The sequence below is a fragment of the Nyctibius grandis genome, chromosome 8 (genome assembly GCF_013368605.1).
Source record: "Nyctibius grandis isolate bNycGra1 chromosome 8, bNycGra1.pri, whole genome shotgun sequence".
NCBI lineage: Eukaryota > Metazoa > Chordata > Aves > Nyctibiiformes > Nyctibiidae > Nyctibius > Nyctibius grandis.
Window position 1 is genome coordinate 30883083 of NC_090665.1, and position 21155 is coordinate 30904237.

Consider the following 21155-nt stretch of genomic DNA (forward strand, 5'->3'; position numbering starts at 1 on the left):
CTTTGTATGAATCCTCATCATCTCAATAACAGTATTTTACACTGTCATAAATAGTATTTTACACTTTGTCCTAAAAGGGTCTGAAGTGTCCCAGCTCGGGGATTTCATCGCCTCATGGCGCCTATGACCGTCTCCCCTAAGCGGGAACACGCACTCCCTGCAGCACGCTGGGCTTTTCACTCCAAACCCGCTCCCCTGCGCCGCACCGCTCGTGTCCCGTCGGTGCCTGCAGCGCTGCCCTCTGCCACCCCCGGGCCTGGACCAGCCGGGGCCAGGCGGGCCCTCTCCCCGCCCGCGTCCCCGCCCTGCCCTGCCGCGCGCCGCCGGAAGGGCGGGCGGAAGGGGCGGGCGCGGCGCGGCTGGCAAGATGGTGGCCACGAGGCGGGCGGCGGCGCGGTGCAAGGAGCAGGGGGCGCGGGCCGGGGGAGGCAGCGGCAGCTCCTCCGGGGCCGAGGCGGCGGAGGTGAGAGGAGCCGGGAGCGGGGGGCGCGGGCAGCCGGACACCACCCGCCGTGCGGGGCGGCTGCGGCAGCCCTATTCCTGCACGCACGCGGCGTCGCCACGGAGGCCCCGGTGTCCGCAGCGGGCGGGCGGTGGAGCCCGCCGGCTCCGTGGGGCTCGGTGGTGGCGGCTGCGTAGCCGGGGCTGGGGGCGGCAGTGTGCCCGCCTGCCGGCGCCGCCGCCGTCCCCGCAGGGAGCTCCCGGGCTGACCCTGCCCCCGCCTTCCCTTGTCGGGGCTTGTAGCCGTTGTAGGTTGTGCAGCCATTGTAGGTTGTTCCGCCATGTCACGTTGCAAGTTAAAGGTCAGGGTATGGGGTTTTGTGGGTTTTTTTCCAGTGCAGTAATTTTAGTATTTCTCCGTGGCTTTTCCACTAGACATGAAAACTCTGATGCGTAAATACGGATAGTTTAGGTAGCATGGTTTATGTTGAGCCAACATTGTTCTGTGTTTTGGGAAGATCCTGCTGTTGTAGAGTGTGATTTTTTTTTTCCAAAATTTTGCAATGTTTTCCAGGTAACTTACAAGCATCGTTAAAGAAGCAGGTTATAACTAGTGTTGCGGTTGCTGTGAGGCTAGTCTGTTCCTAAAACTGCTAAAATTGGTTATGGAAACCATTTTGGTGCACATTCTGCCAGTTGCTAGGCTTGAGCAAATCTTCAAATGTCTCTGAACATCATTTCTGGATTTGTTTCCCATGGCAACTTGCCAGAACTTTTTAGAATTAGACAGAATATATGTGTTTATATTTCTTAATAGATGTGTGTGTTTGTTCTCCTGCCTTAACTAAAAGACAGAAGTCAAACAGATAAGCAAGGGATGGTTTATTAACCCTTCTTCCACATAGGGCTATTCAGAGACGTATAATATGTTGTCAGCTCGAGTAGATTTGTTCAAAAGTATTGTTACTGATCTGTATAGCATCCTTTTTATGGGTTTTTTTTTTTTTAATCTGTCAATAGCACACTTTTTTCACTCCTTTTCTAGACGGCATCTGCTGAAATTAGTACTTCTGTGTCTATGAGGATGACTAGAAGAACTAAATCAATTCATAAGCCAGAGGTAATTCAGGAATCTCAGTTTGAAGAGGTGGAACATGCAGAAACAAAGTCAGATGTCAGTGATAGCTTAGACATGCAAATTACTAGAAATGAGAACACAACTGTTCATTCAGCACAATCAGTTGCTGAACCACAAGCTGATGGGGATGTGTCAGAGGCAGAATCAAACTGCTCAGTTGTGTCTGGTCTTCAGACACCTTTGTTTGTAAGAGTAACAAGAAGACGACAAATTGTAGTTCCTTATCAACCAGATTCTCCTGACAAAAAAAGACATGACAAGACAGCTTTTCTAAGTAAGTTAAGCAAGTTTCTGGATGAAGATGATGTCTCTGAAGCTGAGTCTTGTTCTTCTGCTGTTTCTGGTGTCCAGATGCCTAATGTTATCAGAACTACAAGAAGCAGGCAAAGCAAAAAGAAATTGCAACCAGATACAGTTCGTGAAGCCCAGAGTGAGGATATTTCTGATGCAGAGTCTTGCTGCTTAAGTTCTCATATGGAACCATCCATCACTACCAAACGAATTACTAGGAGCATGCGAATGAAATCACAAGCAGAAAATACTAAGCAGGCTGAGAAAGGAAACGTCATTGTTTCAGAAGATGAGAATTTAATTGAGAACACTGTTAAATCTGAGCCAGTAATTGTTTCTGATTCTAGACCTCCTGCAGAACTTGTCTCTGACACAGAACATGCTTCCTCTGTCACTGAGGATAATAAAGAACCCAGTTCACCTAAAAGCAAATGTTCTTCCAAATCTGCCGATACAATCCAGAGTGAAGACGTGAAAGAAGAGATTTTGAATGATGAGACATCTAGCGGTCTTACAGAAATGAAACAAAGTGACACTGAATTGCCTGGAGAAAAAGCAATAAAAAATCCACAGGCTGTTGGGATAGATGATTCAGAGGAGGCATGTGGCTTAATACAAGAAGAACACAGTAAAATACTTGTGAGGGAGGAGAAATTAGAATGTATGGATCTTTCTTTGACTGATTGCATGAGTCCCAAACGATTTTTAGAATCCCAAGGGCAAATAACACCAAATGAAAGTAAAAAAAATCCAGAATGCACAAGAGCAGATGCTGAGGCAGACGCACAGCAGTCTTTCACCCATGCTGATAAATTAGGAGAGGGTGAGCAATCTAGTGCAGTGAGCAGCCCACAAAAGGACATAGCTGTTGCAGAAAGACCTGATAGCGTTGGTAGATGCAGGATGCTTGAAATCGGTGTAGACAGTGGTGAAGACCAAGCAGGAGAAAATGCTGAATCTGTATCCCACAGCAGTGAAAGATCAAGCAGTGGAAACGATTCAGTTGTGTTGTTTCTGAGCAAAGATGAAAGTGATGAATCTGAAAATAGTGATGTGGCAGACACAGATACAGCTGAAGAGAATCTGTGTTATAAAGGGGCAGATGAGAGGACTCCTTCCCTCAACAAATCTTTAAAAAGCAGTTCACTGTGTGCTGAAGGGCTTTTTGTAATTGATACTGAGCCTGGCATGAGTTCCAGCCAAAAGTATTATCTAGATCAGGTAGACCAAGATAATGATGCTGGAAGTAAGGAGGAAGGAAGTGAAAAAGTTGGAGAATCCTCAGATCTGGAAGAGGATGAAGAGGAATTGATAGATGAAGATGAGAAGGATGAAGATGATGATCTGTTGAAAACTAAGAGTGACATGTAAGTATCTTTCTGGGAATAACTAAAGAATCTGCATTTCATTGAAGCATATGCATGGGATATGTACATTAAGTGCTAAACGATGTGGAATAAATGAGGGAGCAGTCTCATGAGTCATATGACATGGAAAGTGGGGTTGCACAGATTATGAAATAGAAATATAGTCCATAAATTCAGGGTTTGTTTTTTTCAGTTTTGTATATAGCAGAACAGAACTCTGAAATATTTAGGCATCTGGAAGCCTTGTATGTGTTCAGCTTAAAAAAATCTGAAACTGGATTAAACTGGTCAGGCTGACTTAATTGCTTATTCAGGTCACTGTTTTCTTAATTGTTGTTTTTTTTTTATTTTTTTTTTTTTTAGTTTAGGTATAAATAACAAGAAGTGCAGTAAATTTCTTACACATTGCTTAATTAGGTCATGCTTTTTAATCCTAAACAGTTGCATATACTTTTATGTTTTCAGTTCTTGGTGATGCTTCAAGTGAAATCAGCCCAGCGTAGAATCATAGAGTAATTTAGGTTTGATGTGACCTCTTGAGTTCTTGTAGTGCAACTCCTGCTAAAATCCTTTTATATGCTTTGTATGTTTAAAGCATAATCTTCTGTTTAGGTTGGATAAATAAGTCTTAATCGTCTAAAAACCTTCAGGTAGGCCAGAAGTCTTCCAAAAACTTAGCCAAGCATTCAGTGTAAAGGCATTATAGAAGATTAGTCACAGTTTAATAGAAAGCTGTAAAGGGCTTGTATTAATAAGCATTCAAACTGTAATAAATACCTGTAGTACCTCTTTAGATATTACTGTAGTTCGCTGTAATACTTTATAGCTGTTAAGCATTCTTGTCATCAAAAACCTCCTTTTGTGTCAGCTGTCTTACATTGTTTGCAGATAACGTTCCTTTGACTGCCTGAATGAAGTGATGAAGAAAACGTGAAACATACTAGCTTTGGAATCTTTAATAACATTATTCTCAGTACTATTAAACAGACAAGGACTTAAACATTCTTAGAATGAATTCTAGCTTCTTCATACTTTTCACGAAGAGTTGACAATATTTTTACCACCCATATGTTTGTGCCTTTGGGTTTTTTTTTTTCCTCTTTAGCTAGCAAGTTTCTCAATGTGTAGGAGGAGGATGCTGGTCATGAGTTCTTTTGGCAAAGTTAAGCAAATTAGAATTAAATTTTATGGAAGATAGTAATATGTAAGATAAGAATATAGCATTAGAATTAATATGAAAGATTTGTGGAAGTGATTTGTTCTTTATTAAACTCTCACTTCACATAATGGCATGATTTTTTTTCTCCCCTCATCTTCTGTCACCTCGAAATTATGTATTTCCTCTAGATACTGAGGCTTAAAATCATTGCAGAACTGAACCTAAGTGGGAAGACTAAGAAAAATATTTTTTCTGTTTATCTTTCTCAGAGGACTGTACAAGATTAAGCTGCATGCTTGTTACAATATTCTAATCGTTAACTATTTCCCTTTTAGTTTACATCTTTCCAGCACCATAGACCCTGGTTTGAATATCAAGAAGCTTGGAGGTTTATATATTAGTTTTGATGCAAAAAAACAGAAGCCTAGATCGAGTGTAATTAAACAACTGAAGGAGGAGAAGGAGGACCAGGTAATGTGTTTACAATTATGCAGTTACCTGTGACTACAGTAACACAATGATGTTAATAAGGTTGTTTTACTTGTTTTTAAAGAAGTATCCTGTTTCATGGTTTGCTGAGAACTTACATTCTTTTTGGCCAAAGTGTGTATGTACATTTGGTTTTAATGGTGAGCATTTAAATATATGTGACACTTCAGAAACTGAAAAGCAGTGCAAATGCCAGCATTATCCTTAAAATAGAATCACAGAATCACAGAATGTTAGGGATTGGAAGGGACCTCGAAAGATCACCTAGTCCAATGCCCCTGCCGGAGCAGGATTACCTAGACCATATCACACAGGAACACGTCCAGGCGGGTTTTGAATGTCTCCAGAGAAGGAGACTCCACAACCTCTCTGGGCAGCCTGTTCCAGTGTTCGGTTACCCTCACCGTAAAGAAGTTTTTCCTCATATTTAAGTGGAACCTCTTGTGTTTCAACTTGCACCCATTGCCCCTTGTCCTGTCAAGGGATGTCACTGAGAAGAGCCTGGCTCCATCCTCTTGACACTTGCCCTTTACATATTTATATACATTAATGAGGTCACCCCTCAGTCTCCTCTTCTCTAAGCTAAAGAGACCCAGCTCCCTCAGCCTCTCCTCATAAGGGAGATGTTCCACTCCCTTAATCATCTTCGTGGCTTCTGGCGCTGGACTCTCTCTAGCAGTTCCCTGTCCTTCTTGAACTGAGGGGCCCAGAACTGGACACAATATTCCAGATGCGGCCTCACCAGGGCAGAGTAGAGGGGGAGGAGAACCTCTCTTGACCTGCTGACCACACCCCTTCTAATACACCCCAGGATGCCATTGGCCTTCTTGGCCACAAGGGCACACTGCTGGCTCATGGTCATCCTGTTGTCCACTAGGACCCCCAGGTCCCTTTCCCCTACGCTGGTCTCCAACAGCTCTGTCCCCCAACTTGTACTGGTACATGGGGTTGTTCTTGCCCAGATGCAGGACTCTACACTTGCCCTTGTTATATTTCATTAAATTTCTCCCCGCCCAACTCTCCAGCCTGTCCAGGTCTCTCTGAATGGCTGCGCAGCCTTCCGTTGTGTCAGCCACTCCTCCCAGTTTGGTGTCATCAGTGAACTTGCTGACAGTGCACTCTATTCCCTCATCCAAGTCATTAATGAATATATGGAATAGAACTGGTCCCAGTACCGACCCTTGAGGGACTCTGCTAGACACAGGCCTCCAACTGGACTCTGTCCCATTGACCACCACTCTCTGGCTTCTTTCCTTCAGCCAGTTCACAATCCACCTCACTACCCGATCATCCAGACCACACTTCCTCAGTTTAGCTGCGAGGATGCTGTGGGAGACCGTGTCAAACGCTTTACTGAAATCGAGATAGACCACATCCACAGCTTTACCATCATCTATCCACCGGGTTACGTCCTCATAAAAGGCTATCAAATAAAATGGGTTGATTATGCCTGCAGTTTTGCCTAATGGTACATGAGCTGAAGGTTTGCTGACAAGATATTTAGTCCATAGCGAGATTGAATTTCAGTAAATACAGGTCTGTACTACCCCTAATATGGAATTAGCAGTTTTATTTCAAAAACATGCCTTGAGATAAAGGGAATGTGTTATTTTTGTTGAGCCTCATCCATGATAGCCCTCTGTATTCTGGAGCATTTGCTGTCTTGCTTCTTCCAGAGCTAGCCAGCTGCTTGCTGTTGTTGACCAGGGTTGTGTTTTGAAGGTCCCTACTACTTTTGTTGTGAGTCAAAGAAGCTCCAGTATTGTATTATAATGCTTGCTTAGATTCTGCATGATTCCATTGGTAGCTTCTGTAAATACAGTAAAGCAGTAAAGTTTGTATCAGTGAGATGACTGTCTAACATTTAAAAAAAAAAATCTTCCAGCTCTTGCAGAAGAGTATAATAACTCCAGATTTTGAAAAAAAAGAATGTGTCCCACCCTTCAGGGAATCGCTTCACCAGCTAAAGAAACAGCGCAGGGTAAGTGAAGAGCTGATACTGCCTTGAATGACAGAACAATCTTTGGTAGAAAGCCCCATGCTGAGACTCTGTGCATATATAGGCCTCACTGGAAGTGATGAACTGTAATTTAGTGTCTTTCTTGAGCCATCTTGTGAAAAGCCATCCTTTTAGTCTTTGTCACCAGGACAGTGAAGTGAAAGATAATGTGCTCAGATGCTACAAATCTGTTACTACAGTGCTGATGACCATCTTATTATAAGGGTCATAAAATACACTCTTCAAAGGTACAGAGTTATGTTGTAAATGCTTTATCCATGTTTTGGAGGAGAGAGTTCCCTGCTCTATCCTGTCCTGGTTGCTGAATGCAAATTTATTATTCTTGGTATTGCATCCTAGGCAGAGCGAGCGAAAACAACAGGTGACGGTTGGTTTGGTATGAAAGCCCCAGAAATCACAAGTGAATTGAAAAATGATCTTAAAGTTTTGAAGATGAGAGCTTCGTTGGACCCTAAGCATTTTTATAAGAAGAATGATAGAGATGGTCTACCCAAGTACTTCCAGGTAAGGAAGCAGCAGAAGGTGGCATTGTACTGCTGAAGTTTTGAACAGCTATTCTTATTCCCTGCCTATTTTTGTAGGTAGCCTTTATGTTGATTTAATTTCATAGCTTAATTATTAAAGTATTTTGATCACTTGGCTGCAGTTTACAACTGCTTAACTTTCTACTACTATGTGCTGGGGTTTTTTAATTTCAGCTGATCTCATAGTACTGAACAAACATCTGACTTAATCCTTATTCTGAGCCCTCAGCAGACTAGGTTTTCACTACTTTTTTAAAGTAATAGCCTTTTTTAACAGGTGTGTAGAAAATAATTAGCATTTATTTTCTTACTAGCTAATACAGTTTGAATTATAGAATCATAGAATGGAGACAGCTAGCTTTGTGATCAGCCAGAATTTCTGCTGCTGATCTCTCAGCTTTGAAGCAATTTACATAAAGAAAATAATTACTGCAGAAACTATAGAAATAGGCTTCCATCTGCTTATGCCTATTTGAATAGTTAGCATGCTTGAGGAAATTATTTTCATGTCTCAAACAATTACCACTTCACTCTAAAGGGTGGGTTTTGTATGTTTTGAAGTTTCTGGGCATAGAAAAACTTAGAAGTGTTCCACATAATGAGATCGGCGCAGGTCTCTCTTTCACTACATGAAATATGTACTCCGTATATCTCCAGTACTAACCTGAATCATCAGAACTGGCTAACATACCAGTTGGAAAAAATGTGATGCATTCCAGGGTAAAGCCCTTGTATTAGGGCTGGATTAACTGCTGTGTAGCCATGTAGCAAAACCACCACAATGATAGAGATGGGAAAGAGCTAAGATGGTCATAAGGGTTTCCTTTCCCTCATTGGGAAAATGTTTAAAAGTGAAAAACTGGATTTCTTTTATGAATACAAGCACTGATGTTGAAAACTGTACAGTCTTAAAGCTCAGGCCCTCCTCTGTGCACTAAACAATGGGCCAAAATGTGACTCTGCATACAAAACATAGCTTAATTCTTTCGATATTTTGCACTTTCTTAAGATACCATTCTGATCTTTTCTGTAGGTGTCTTTACACTTGTTGCTGAGGATTTTAAAAAAAAAAAAAAGGCAAAATAGTCAACATCTTGCTGTACAGTAATGATGTTTTTGTTTCTGTTTTGAAGGTTGGAACTGTGGTTGATTCTCCCATAGACTTTTACCATAGTCGAATCCCTAAGAAACAAAGGAAGAGAACAATTGTTGAAGAGCTGCTTGCAGATTCTGAGTTTAGAAGGTATTTAAAAATGGTTTTGTAATTCTAACGTCCTATATAAGAGAGGAGTATTTTTAACTGTATAACTGTTTTTGTTGTTTTTATTCAGCTTACATGGGTTTTTTTATACTTCGAAGAAAACTTTTAAGTCTGTTTTAGCGCTTCAGCAGCACTGCCATTGAGAAGATCTAAGGGACAGGGGATAATTAAACTCAGACAGCATATTTCTTATCTTCATAAAAGGGTTTTATCCAACTCGGGTCATTGCTATTGGCAGTCACTCTTAAAATAATGACAGTGTTGAAGAGGTAACAATCAGCCCTATTCTGATTTAATTCTAAAGTAAGGGTTTGCACAGGCTTACACCAAAAACCAAGGGCTCTGAATGAGGGATTTATGCCTATGCACTTTTTTTGTTGTTTAAAGACTGATTAATTTTTCTTAGCATAATCCATAGAAAAGTGCTGACTGTAATTCCATGAACGTTGATGTGATTTCATTTTATAAGCATGTCAGTCTGCCACCTGTCATAGCAATCAAAATTGCACCAGAAGTCTGACTTGAAGAACATGATTGGATTTATTAATGTTTGCCTAACCTACAATTTCTGAAGTAGATCCCTTAGTTGATCCATTTTGATATTGATTATTACATGATGTTAATCTGCACTTCTTTTGTCACATAATGACATATTTTCTTGGAGGTAGTATATGCTTTGGGATTATAAGGTTAATGTCAGGCTTGTAAATTAATTATTAATGTTGGGAAGGCAAGTTAGTATAGCTATTTTTTGGCTTGACCTGATTTATAAGGTATTTATTAGGAGCAATTTTTAACAGTTAATGTCTTTGAAATTTGATCAGTTCATTTATGTTGTGGCCGATTAAGGGCTTTAACCAGATACTTCAGCATTAGTGCAGATATTTGTCAGGTTTCAGTCTCGCAATTGAAAGCCTCAGTACTGCTCAGTGTGCAGTGATCATTTGTGGCAATTGGTATAGGTACGTAAGAATCTGTATTAGAGGAGGTAGCAACTCATGTTCAGTAAGTGTATCTTGTTCATTGTTTAGTGTTAATCTCATGTCAGTTTTCAGTCTTGAGTACAGTAAGGTTGTTTTTCTTGAGTTTGCTGAGAAGGCAGTATAAAAATGGGTATAATTTGTCCGTAGCGTTGTTGAAATTAATGAGTCTTCTCACTATAAGCAGTAGCAGTGTTTTAGCACACTGTCCAAAATGTGATTGCATATGCAATGAAGAACACCTTGGTTATGCCAAAATTAATGATTCTTCAATCAAATTTACTTCCAAAACAAATTTACCTGCATTTATCATTAATCCAAGTGTTGATTTCCCTTTACCTACGCATAAGTGTATAAAAGTAAAGAAACCTGACTCGGAAAACAGGAGAGAACTCAGTTTGGCAAATTATATATGTAGAGTACTTTCCATGTTGTCTTTTCCCAAACTTTGGTTTACCATGCTTAAAAGTAAATTATCTATTTTGTTCAGATATAATAAAAAGAAGTATCAGGAGATCATGAGTGAAAAAGCAGCTTTTGCAGCAGGGAAGAGGAATCGGAAGAAGAAGAAATTTCACAATTAAGACTTGAAGAAAAATAACAAGCTGGAACAACTTATTTGTTATAAAACTTTTTACAGAATGCTTTGGTTGTGGTGTTTTTTTCTTTAAGATTGCAGGTTGTGCAAATTGAGCTTTAGGGAATTTCTTGCAGTGAGAATTTGGTAGGGAGCTTTATCAAATTATCAGGTATCTAAATTTAAATTAATTTAGATTTTAAATTAAATTAATTTTTATTTCAATTAATGTTTATGTAAAAAGGTAATTATATGAAAGCGTATTGTTAAATCTGAGCACAAAATACAACTTTATGGATTGTGATCTTTTCAGGCTTCAGTTTTTACATCAGTGAATTAGTCAATTCAGTTTAAAGTTATGTGCGTAATTCACCTTGGCACCCGTTAGGTGCCAGAATAAGTTTTTCCGTGTCTTGTCAGAGGTGCTGCTGGCCAATTCGGTAACAGAAGGTATTGAGAAATAGGTTGGTTGTGAAGGGTTTATTTCAACATTGACAATAATAGGATTGAGAATGTCCTGGAATTCAGCATATACACATATATATATTTATATTATAATATAAATAGTATATACTTCATAAATAAATATAAACAAATAATAAGATACAAATTACATACTGTATAATAATGTAAATATGTGTTATAAAATTTTAACATTCAGTTATATGTTGCTTTTATTAATTTTTACCATTTGATAATTGTCTAATGATCTTTCGGAAAATAACTTGACAGCGGGTCCATTATCTGGGCTGTAGTGTGCAGATTGTGGTCTGGCATACTTGGTCTGGACTTGGAATAGTTCTTCAGGTAAATGAATAGAGTGAGTTTGGAAGGCCTCTGCTACTATTACAGAACCAGAGATTGCATCAGTTCAGTTCCCCTTCAGTGGCAGTTTGTAACCTTTTGTGATTGTTGAAAACTTTTGTGGTCTTTGTTTGCTTTTTAATGACCTGCTTATTATATTGCTGTTACAGTTAGCATAACTCAGTTATACTGCCCTTAGGTAGCAGAAAAGACGGATAGCAGAAGAAATAAAACTGTCACTACGTTCTTGGGCGGATTGGGTGAGAAAGATTTAAAAGAGATTATCAGAGGACCAGTGATATTGATTGTTTCTTATCATAAGAACATTGAATTTTAAAGGTTGCAGATTTTAAACCAGTAGTATGCTCTTGACCAATGTTTAACCATGACATTTTCTATTACTGAGAAGTAGTTGGTTTTTTAAGGATTAGCTATTTGTGCTGGAAGTAGGTAAAATGAAATGAGCGTCATGGTATATATTGATCACTAACTGAAGTTTGAAAGAAATTTTCCCTTGATCCTTTGGGGTTTTTTTATATTCTTCTGAAGTTGACCATAATGTTTTGCTTCCAGAGACAGACGGGAATCTAGATTCCTTAAAAAGTCTTGACTTCCTGGAGGTGAATGGTGTGCAAAGTGAATTCGTTGGGACATATCAAACACATACAAGTAGAACCACCTGTCCCCAAGTCTCAGCTAACATGTAGATACTGTTCTCATACAATTCTATGTATGCTAATATCTCGATTCTCTGTAAATTATAAAAAAGCCAATAAAAACAACTATGGTGTCTTGTTCTCTGGATGAGGCATGGAAGCACAAAAAAAAATGCGAGGAAAGAAAACAAGGCACCACAGTAGTTGTCATTCTCTTCCATACTGGGATGTTCAAGTGCAACTTTGGAAAAGCAGTGTGTGACTCTGAAAGACCTTAAAAGAGAAATGCAAGCTTTAGTGCTACACAGCAAGCAACAACTCAAATGTCTGTTACTCAGGCTGCTCAATAGCTAGTTACAGAAGCTGCTTCAGGTGCAAGATAGCTAGTGATGGATTTGGTTTATGTTCTGTATCTTTTCCCTTCCTTTGATTTTTCTAGTGTCTTCTGTTTTGCCATGCACTGGGCCCAGCAACTGCCCATGTTCTGTGTGAGCAAGAGGTGAGAGGTACTGGACAGTGTTCGCTGGGCTGCAGTGTGGTATTTCCAGGTTGTGTTTGCCAGCTTGTCAGCTATTGCCTGAGCTTGTGCTTCAGCCTCTTTTAGTTAAGGCACTAGTTCATGTACCTTTTCTTAATCACCAGTTTTCATAAATGCATAGGCAGGTAGTATTTTGGACTCCTCTACCTTTCAATTAAATTTGATTGAAATTGACATAATGTTTAAGTTGCTGGGGAGAGAGTGAAAACAAAATGTACCATGTGATTGCATAAGCTTATCAGATTTCTCTGAAAATACTCAAATACGTAAAAAAAATTGTTTGTGAAATACCAGCATCGCTTGAGAAACTTTGCCTATAAATTGCAAGTTGTCCTCATGGCAAAAAAAGTTCTTTGTATCCAGTCAGATGTAAGGATTATTAGTGATTATCGGACTGCTTCTTTGCCTTCACATTGCTTTCTTTTTTAATTACTCCATAAATTTGTAACAAGCATCATCTGTCCAATTTATATTGTTTGCTATAACTCTTGAATTTTTTTCTCCTGATTCTCCTAATGCAGTCTGAAATACTGTAAGTACGTTGTCTGTGCAGCATTTTCCTCAAAACCCTCTTCATACACATATTTTGTGGAATTGTGTCCCTATGCTTTTCCACTCGGGTTCTAGAATGTTAACACAGCCAGTGTCCCAGGAGCACTGTGCCTGTGCTTACCTCTAGGAAATGCCCGGCTCCTTGGACCTGCAATTTTCTCTTTTTCTTTTGGACTGTAGCTTAACTCTGCATTTTTAGAGTATTGATTATGTAAATATTGCTTGCAACGTGCAAATGTATATGTAAGAGCCTCTGCCTTCAAATTTTTTCCATTGAAACTATGCAAATGTTATGAAGCTGTCCTTAGTTACAAAAACTAGAAGGGGGAATGGTATGTGGACTGAAATGCATTGCTGGAAGTGAGTGAACAAGGAGGAACATTTTCTTTTTTGTCATTTGATTTAGTTGCTTTTTATGGGGTTAATCTAGAGAGGTTTTGTTTTTGCTACGTATCTGCAAATTCTGAGGAAGTGATGTTTCTGTAAAGGGCTGTACATATTTTATAGCTAGATCGCATTCTTGAGTGGGTGACTGCTGCAAAACAGTGACAGTTATTGTTCCTCATGGTGTGTTTCATTTCAATTATGTGGCTTTTTCCTTTAGTGCTTTTAAATAAACATCATTACAGTTTGAATAAGAGGCCGTAGTCACACATGGCAGAATTAAAAATAATTTATAAAAAACCCCACAAATTTAATAAAGTAATGAATCAGATGAATTTATAATTTATTCAATCCTGAGCAAAATCAAGGTTTGTTCAGTGCTGCTATTTTGTGTTTTACTACCCAGTTCTTTTTGATTGCTGTTATTAAAATGGCTCTTCATCTTCTATCTATGGGTATGTGTAAGTTCAGGAGAAAAGATGGTATTAATTCAACTGTTAAATGCTTCAGTTTTGTCTACTGCATTTTGTGGGCTTATTTTGTAGCTTGAAAATAACTTTAACTAGAAATGTATCGTGGACTGAAGTGCCTCCAGGAAAGACAATCTTATTTTCAAGTCAAATTAATTTCCGGAGGCTGTCCTAGAAGCCTAACAGCGTAAGTCGGCTGGTTTGAGGATACTGACAAGATCTGCCAGAGCTGTTGCTGTTGCAGGGGTTTGCTTGGTGCCTTTTCTTTTGTACGTGTTTTTAAAAAGTTGCTGCGTGCGGAAGCGGGGCCCTGCCCGCTGCCGAGCGAGGGCGGGCTGCGGCCGGCGCCACGCGCGCCTCCGCGCGACCTTGCCGCGCGCGGGCGGCGGTTGCTGCCCGCGCGCCTCAGCGCTCCCTCGCCGCAGTCGTCGCCTGAGGGCAGCCGACGGGACGGGGTGGAGGAGAGCTCTTCTCCCGCGGGCTTCGCGGCAAAGGGCCGCTGCCGCGGCGCCCATCCTCGCCCCTTCTTCTTCGCTGGCGGTGACGCATCTTAATGTCGCTGGGGCCTTGCGGAGGTTCGAGCGGAGATGTCTGGTTTGCGATCGACGGAGCTTGGCGCCGCTGCCTCCGCCCGCTCCCAGCCTTCCCCACTCTGCGGAAGGCGGGCCTAGAGAGCCTCGCTGAGGGGAGGCGGCCGCCGGGAAGCGCCAGCTCGGCTGACCCGATTGCTCCGGCGGTAAGGGTGAGGTAAGGGACGGGAGAGTGGGGTTAAAATACTTCATCCAAAAGGGGAGGGGGAGAAGGAAAAATAAAAAAAAAATGGAACACACGACTCCGCCGGGACTCGAACCCGGAACCTTTGAATCCCTTCAACCCTCTAGAAGTCCAATGCGCTATCCATTGCGCCACGGAGCCACCTGTTGGAGTGTTTGCGCACGGCCCAGAGAGCCTGCGCGCGAGGCTCCCCGGCCGGCGCCGCGCGGCCCGTCGGGAGGGTCCCGGGCTGCGGGCACCCTCTGTGTCACGCGTTAGCGATGAATACGCGCTCTTTTTTCTTGGGTGGTTTGGGGTTTTTTTCCTAACCAGTATGAATAGGCCTAGTCTTGTAAGCCGCTGTATAAACGAGTCTCGAGGCAGCCTCTACGTGCCGCTTGAGCGCTGCCCACGGCCGGGTGCCGGGTGGGGCCCGCTGCTCGCTGTTAAGTGCTCGCCATAGGACCGCGTCGTTACTTCTTGTGAGAGACTGAGGGTTTTTTTAAGTTCATCAGTAATCAATATAAAATATTTGTGGTCATCCTACTTAGGCGTTTTCAACATTAATCCTTATGTTTGGGGGAATATAATTGTATTCTACAATTGCCTTGTATTGGGAAACTGTACTTCCAAACGTCCATCAATTTGCATAAGAAAGTTTTTATAGGATTGGGTATTTTTATACGGATGGAGGTGGTACACTGATGAATTAGATATAATGATTTTGCTTTAACAAATATTTCTCATATTGCAATTATTTATAATGTGCTTTACTCCAGCACTCCTTCTGAAGTGAACACGAACATTTTAGACAAAAAAACCAACCCCTTTCAGTCATAGCATCAAGGATATGGGAAACCACACTGGGTCAGTTCCAAAGTTATTTGGAACCAAGTTATTTTAACATTGGTGATTTCCAGAATTGTAGGTTCTTAGGCACAGTCTAAACATGGGGGTTTGGTTTTTTTTAAAAAAAACAATAGCATCTGAACTAAAGGAACCTAGACAACTGTGGTTATGTTTATGGGGCATCCCATGCACTGCAGCATTTTGCTGGCTTTCTAGTGTCACATGAGACAAAAAAAAATACTGTGTGAGAATCTGAAAGACAAGATATAGGTGACAAGTAAAAACGTGTCCATGCAATCTCTGCTAGACACTGCAGCAACTTATTGTGAGTTGACAGGTACAGAAATAGGATGTGGGAATCACACCTGGAAATTAGTGACTGAGAATATTTTGGAGAGCTTAAAAACCCCTTGTAAATGGAAAGAATAAAAAAAAGAAAATAAATTAGGGAAATAATATTCTATTACATGACAATATTTTCAATGTGAGTGAAAACATTACAGTATACTTGGATCATTGTTCCAAATACTGTGAATGCCTATTACTAAATCCATTAAAGGGAGCAATGACTGAACTATATCTGTTCTAAAATCACAGTAAAACCCCCAGTGGATGCAGTAAAGCAACATTTTTCCCTTAAAAGCTGTAATTACGGTCTGAAACAAGTCTTTGATGTTATTTTTTTAAATTAAGAGTAGGCATATTAGAAACCCCAAAAGACAAGAGTATGAGGTAATTCTTTCCTTAACCCTCTCCAAAACTGAATTCTAAGCCCAGGCGAAGCCTATGACTTTCTGCTGCTGCGGTGACCCTCCGGCTTGGCTCTCCCACAGCCGCTCTTGCCAGGCTCGGGGAGGGGGCGTGGGTCTGCCAGGCAGGAGGTCGGACTGGAGGGCTCAGGAGAGCGAGCTGGGGCCAGAGTGGGCAGGGCTGGAAGGAGATCTGCTCTGTAGTGCCATGGTCTAGGTTATACAGTAAAACTGTTTTATGAGAATCTTGTGTTTCACTTCATAATAATTGAAAAGCATCAGTATGCATGAGAGTTGAGAAAAAAGTGAAAACAAGTGCACCGTAAAATCTGATGAGCCAGGAAGCTAATCAAATCGATGTAAAATAAGCTGATTAGTATACACAATCCACTAGCCATTGCATCAAGGGCTGAGATACCAAGTGTAATGAATAACCAAGGTGACTCAGGTAACAAAGGCACACTGGTACTACGCCCCATGATTCCCATGAGGTCAGCTAGCGTGCCTGTGGCCAGCAGTGAGCCAAAGCTCATGAGCTGGCTGATTATTAAATAGCTCCTGCAGTGCTGCCCAGAAACTGGGGGGGTTACTGGGAGGGTTTGGTCGTTACAGCAAGTACCATGCTGGAGGTACACCACCTAAACTAACAAACTCTTGTGGAGACAGAGCAGTTGTAAACACAGACCAAGAATCACTAAGTTACACCAGATTCAGAGTAGGTCTGATTGAATATACAAGCTCTGGGTCCGTATGATCTTGCCACAACTGTACCATAGTGGACAGATCTCTTGATAGTGCTCCTGGGAAAGGAATGCAAAGTGTGGAAAGTTTAATTGGAGTCCTCAGATTGTAGCAGCTCGGGGCCTGTGCTGCGTGAAAGAAACAGAACTTTTGTTTTTAAGAATTTAGTTGATCTTTAGAATAATAAATTTAAATTTATGCTTGTGCAACTCGAATAAACTGCTTGTAAGTAACTAAGAATCACCATAAACATCTTGTAGTTTGTGAATACCTGGGCACATTTATTGTGGGGTGAAGTGAGTGTCAGTACCTCACCAATGTGATTTGGTAACATGGTGCCTTTGGACAGCACAGCACTGAATGACTGCAGATAGTGAAGAATCAGTTTGCTGTGAGAAGACTGGTTCTGAAGGTGTATGAGTGAAGAATCCTGAGCCTCATATGATTGTTATTTCCTCTCAGATTTTCATTTTGGTTAGCTGGTTTACACAGGCAGGTAAAGGCTGGCTATTGGTTCCATTTGTGTGGGAGGACTGACTGGGGAAGCGTTTAGAAATTTTCCAGAGATATTTGCAATTATTCAAGTCAGTTTCCAGTTTTACTCTGTAAATGTAGTCCCAGTGCAAAGTCTGCCTTCGTTTTGGACAGCAGATGGAGCTGCTGCATGAGAAACAGGACAGCTCTCGGTTCATGAACTAGGGAAATGTGTGTTAGGCAAAAACAACAGATCAGATTAACCTTCGCTGGCGCCTGGACCTGGATTGGTCCGTTGGACTTTCCCTCTTCTGGGGCCGGCTGAAGTCCACTTCTGTGGCAAGCTGGCTTTCATCTTAGCTCCTCTTGAACTTTGTGCTCAGTTTCAGGGAGTAGAAGTTTCTTGGAGTACAGTTGTGCTGTTTTTTGTTACTGGCACTTAGTAAATTTTCGCTAAACTCAGCTAGGTGCCATTTTGCTACTTTTAAATATGAGGAGAAACTGAGATAGGAATACCTTGACACAAGACAGCAAGAGCATGACAGGCAGGCCAAAAACGGCACCATCCTGTAGGACTCTTCCATTGATTAAAAACAAAATCTAGAAATTAGTTATGAGATTGAAGTATTCTTCGAGAGACTTTTTACAACTTGGGTTTCAGCATTAACATCTGTCATTATAAAAAAAAAGTGCTATGTACTATATATGCAATTCATTTTGGTAAGGTTAGAGCTTCAGTGAATTTATTAGAAAATCAGTTTCCAAATTTACAGAGCTTCCACAGGTGTTTTTTTGGGAGTACCATCATCTTTCTCTAAGAACCTTTACAGAAAATATACTTGTTGAGAGCAAGAGGTCATAGAAGGCTACAGAGAAAGAGGTTATCACGTATAGATTGTCTAAATGGGACCCTTACACAATCTGTACATTTCAGGTTCTTTTCTTTCTCTCCCTTGATGTGGGGATTATTACAACCCTACTGCTATAATGATTCATCTGTGTAATGCAACAAGAGAAAGCACTCTTTGAACTGGCAGGAAAAAGGCTGGGATGCACAGGGCCTGAGGATACTTGAAAGTAACTCTTTCAGGGAGGGTTTCTTTTGGTAACTTCCAATTTGTTTTTATGTACTTTCTTAACATCAAGATAAGTGCTTCCTGTTGTAGATGCTTCTGCATCTCTGCCTTTTCCTCAGTGGGGGCTGTAATCTCCATGTGACTATCAGGATATTGGAGAATTACCACTCTTCGTTTGTCAGGCTGCCAGCAGGAAGACTGCTGTTAGGAACCTCTTCCACTTACCTTATTTATGGCTGTTGTTGGACTAATACATGTTCTGTCCTCTCAAGTATATTTGGGTAGGTAGGAGTAATTCCCAAGGACGGTGTCTTGAGGAGTTGGAGACACATGAGCAATCATGCCGTATCGCTCCTACAAGAGAGTACAATGTTAATTCTACGGGCAACGTTAATTCTGTGTAGCTCTATTAACAGATCAGCTGCTGCAGAGCTAGCTGTGAGATGAATACAGTCGTTTGATGGAAAAGTTTGAACCCCTTTCCTCGTGTGGCATAAGTATTTTTAAAATAGTAATTTTTAAATACCTGGTGTACAGTCCATGGATGTTAGTCATTGTTTTCTGTGATGATGCAATTGGCGGTGAGCCTAGGAACTGCTTAGAATGGTATCACTTGCAGTTCATTTGTATTTGCTTAAATTCCTTCCAACGTCTTCTTTTGGAATAAATGCAAAATTATATTTTCATCATTCATATTTACAATTTTGTTATTGAACGCATTTATGTACCACACATTTGTTATTAATTTCTTATTTACTTTTTCTTTCTTTCTATGTTATTATTATTTTATTTCGTTATTTTATTATTTTATTTCATTATTATTTTATTTATTGTTATATTTTCTTCAGAAAGCAAACTACATAAAACCAGCTGTCTACAGTGACTTTGTTTTTGTGAGGGTTTTTCCCCATGTTTTTCCTACTTCCTGAGTATGTACATTTGGAGGCCATTCACTGCAGTGGTATAGACTGATGGTCAAAGGAACATTTTTAATAAATGCAGATTATTGCAGTCATGATCAAGAGTGCTTTCTTCATGTCACACAAGGATGAAAATCATGACTACAAGGTGCTTTTCATCCTTAATTTCCATTGACGTCCCTTGTGATATTGCTATTGACTGTTTTCACTGAAAATAATTTGAGCATTAGCACCTTGCAGCAGATCCTCAACACTTCCAGAAATCAATTTCAATAATCACATATACAGATTTTTTTTTTTTTTTCCTGGAGGATTGAAGTGGCAAATGCTTGACAAACATTTACTTCAAGAGCGCTTCCTATTAGTGCCAAACCTATGCAGAGTCATGTGGAATCTCTCTGAGCACTGCGACAGGACATTTGAAGAAGTCCCGGCTGGTGCCTCTTGCCAAAAGTGAAGTACATCTGACTTCCAGAAAGATGGGAGACTGTTTCAAGACAATTTCAACGTTTTCTGTTGTTAATAGGATCTGTTTTTTCATCAAAGCATATAAAATTTTGTTTCAGAAATGCATAAGATTTGTGTTGAACATCCTTCAAAAATACCCAAAGTGATGCCTCCCTTTCACTATATAAAGCTATTCCTAAAAAGCCCCTTTTTTGTTATTTTTAATATCACATTTTGTGAGTATGTTTAATTTTATGCTTGTTTTCAAGTGGGAATTTGCTTTGCAGAATTATTTTTTCTTTGGTTGATTAGCCTTTTCTACTTCAAAAATTTCGGTCCATGTTCTATATCTTAACACAGTGAAAATTAGCTGCTAGCATCTTTTCAGTGGTGCTACGTAGTTCTGCATTTCACTCATCTTGTATTCTGTTGCATTTCAGAAATGTAACTTTTTGTGCATTTCTGTTGCCAAAGGAGAGCATGTCTATGTTATTTTGAAAAGATGGAATTTTTTTGCTTTTTATTAACATTACAGGTTTGGTAATAAGCCCAAGTTTCTGACTTCTCAAACTGTTTCTCATGCATCTCTTCTCAGTGTCCTTTTGTGTACTTCCCTCAGGTTGTATTCTGTGCAAAGTACTCATCTGTGATGCATTTTGACTGAATTTTCTTAACTACAACTACCCTTGGTGTTTGGCCTACTTGTGTTGGGATTTCTGTTTGTGTTGCAGCTCTCCATTTCTATTTTGCTTAGTTCCACTTTTTTGTGTGAAATCCTAGACACATGATTTCATTCACCTTATTTTTCTGTAAGCATTTGTTCTTCTTTGTCTTAAGGTTGTCTCTTTGGTATTATGAAATTTTATCTAGTCTCTTTTTATGTTATTTGTAATTTTCAGAGCTAACGAAGTGATAAGCAACACCTATTTTTGTCTCAAGTTAATTCTCAAATTTATGGGGAATGTATCTCAGTTTACCTTAAGGGCCAAAGCAGTCTTAAAGACTACATCCTTAAGTTAATAATTATCAGAGACAACATTGATGGTGCAAAGTTTTGTTCTTGCCGAGATGTTGAAATCTAGGTGTAACCATCTGGGTTTTATTTTTTTAAATTAGCATCAAGCCAACAAATTTTACACAGTCAAGTTGTTCCTTTAAAGCTTTTCAGATGACACTATAGCTCAGCCCTTCCTATGCAGTTCAGCAGAAAAAGTATGTATCTGTGGTCTAGTGATTTAATCCTGAATTTATGGATTCTTATTCCAGCCATGCAACTACCACGCTGTGTGACTGTAGGCAGTCTGCTCCGTTTGCCCTTCTGTATAGACAGTAGATGCTTTCTTATTCTACGTATTGTTGTGCAAGTTAGTCGTCTGCAAGGTAACTGTAAAATTTTGAGATGAAACTTCCTCTGAAAATGTCTTATTATTATGTACCTTACTTTGTCACTTTCCATATATCAAACCTGAATGGCAGAAGATCTCTAATAGAATCT

General features: G+C 40.3%; 2 protein-coding genes and 1 non-coding gene across 5 annotated transcripts in view; 2 read left to right on the forward strand and 1 right to left on the reverse strand.

Moving 5' to 3' along the window:
- Window positions 1-329: 329 nt before the first annotated feature.
- On the forward strand, window positions 330-10312 carry DNTTIP2 (deoxynucleotidyltransferase terminal interacting protein 2). Its single transcript, XM_068406975.1, has 7 exons — window positions 330-463; window positions 1487-3237; window positions 4732-4867; window positions 6771-6866; window positions 7245-7409; window positions 8563-8672; window positions 10161-10312. The coding sequence occupies exons 1-7, from the start codon at window positions 368-370 to the stop codon at window positions 10252-10254; spliced, it is 2448 nt and encodes an 815-aa protein (XP_068263076.1). The 5' UTR covers window positions 330-367; the 3' UTR covers window positions 10255-10312.
- A 3934-nt stretch (window positions 10313-14246) lies between these two features.
- The window catches only part of BCAR3 (BCAR3 adaptor protein, NSP family member), a 114205-nt gene continuing 107296 nt past the window's right edge, over window positions 14247-21155 (forward strand). For 2 of the 3 annotated variants that reach the window (XM_068406070.1, XM_068406075.1), the window contains exon 1: window positions 14248-14398. The gene's annotated coding sequence lies outside the window, so the exon portion shown is untranslated. Of the gene's footprint in view, window positions 14399-21155 lie in introns of all 3 variants that reach the window. The other variant, XM_068406072.1, reaches the window with a different exon arrangement.
- On the reverse strand, window positions 14481-14566 carry TRNAR-UCU (transfer RNA arginine (anticodon UCU)). Its single transcript is given in 2 exon segments — window positions 14481-14516; window positions 14530-14566. It is a non-coding gene; the product is annotated as a tRNA-Arg (tRNA).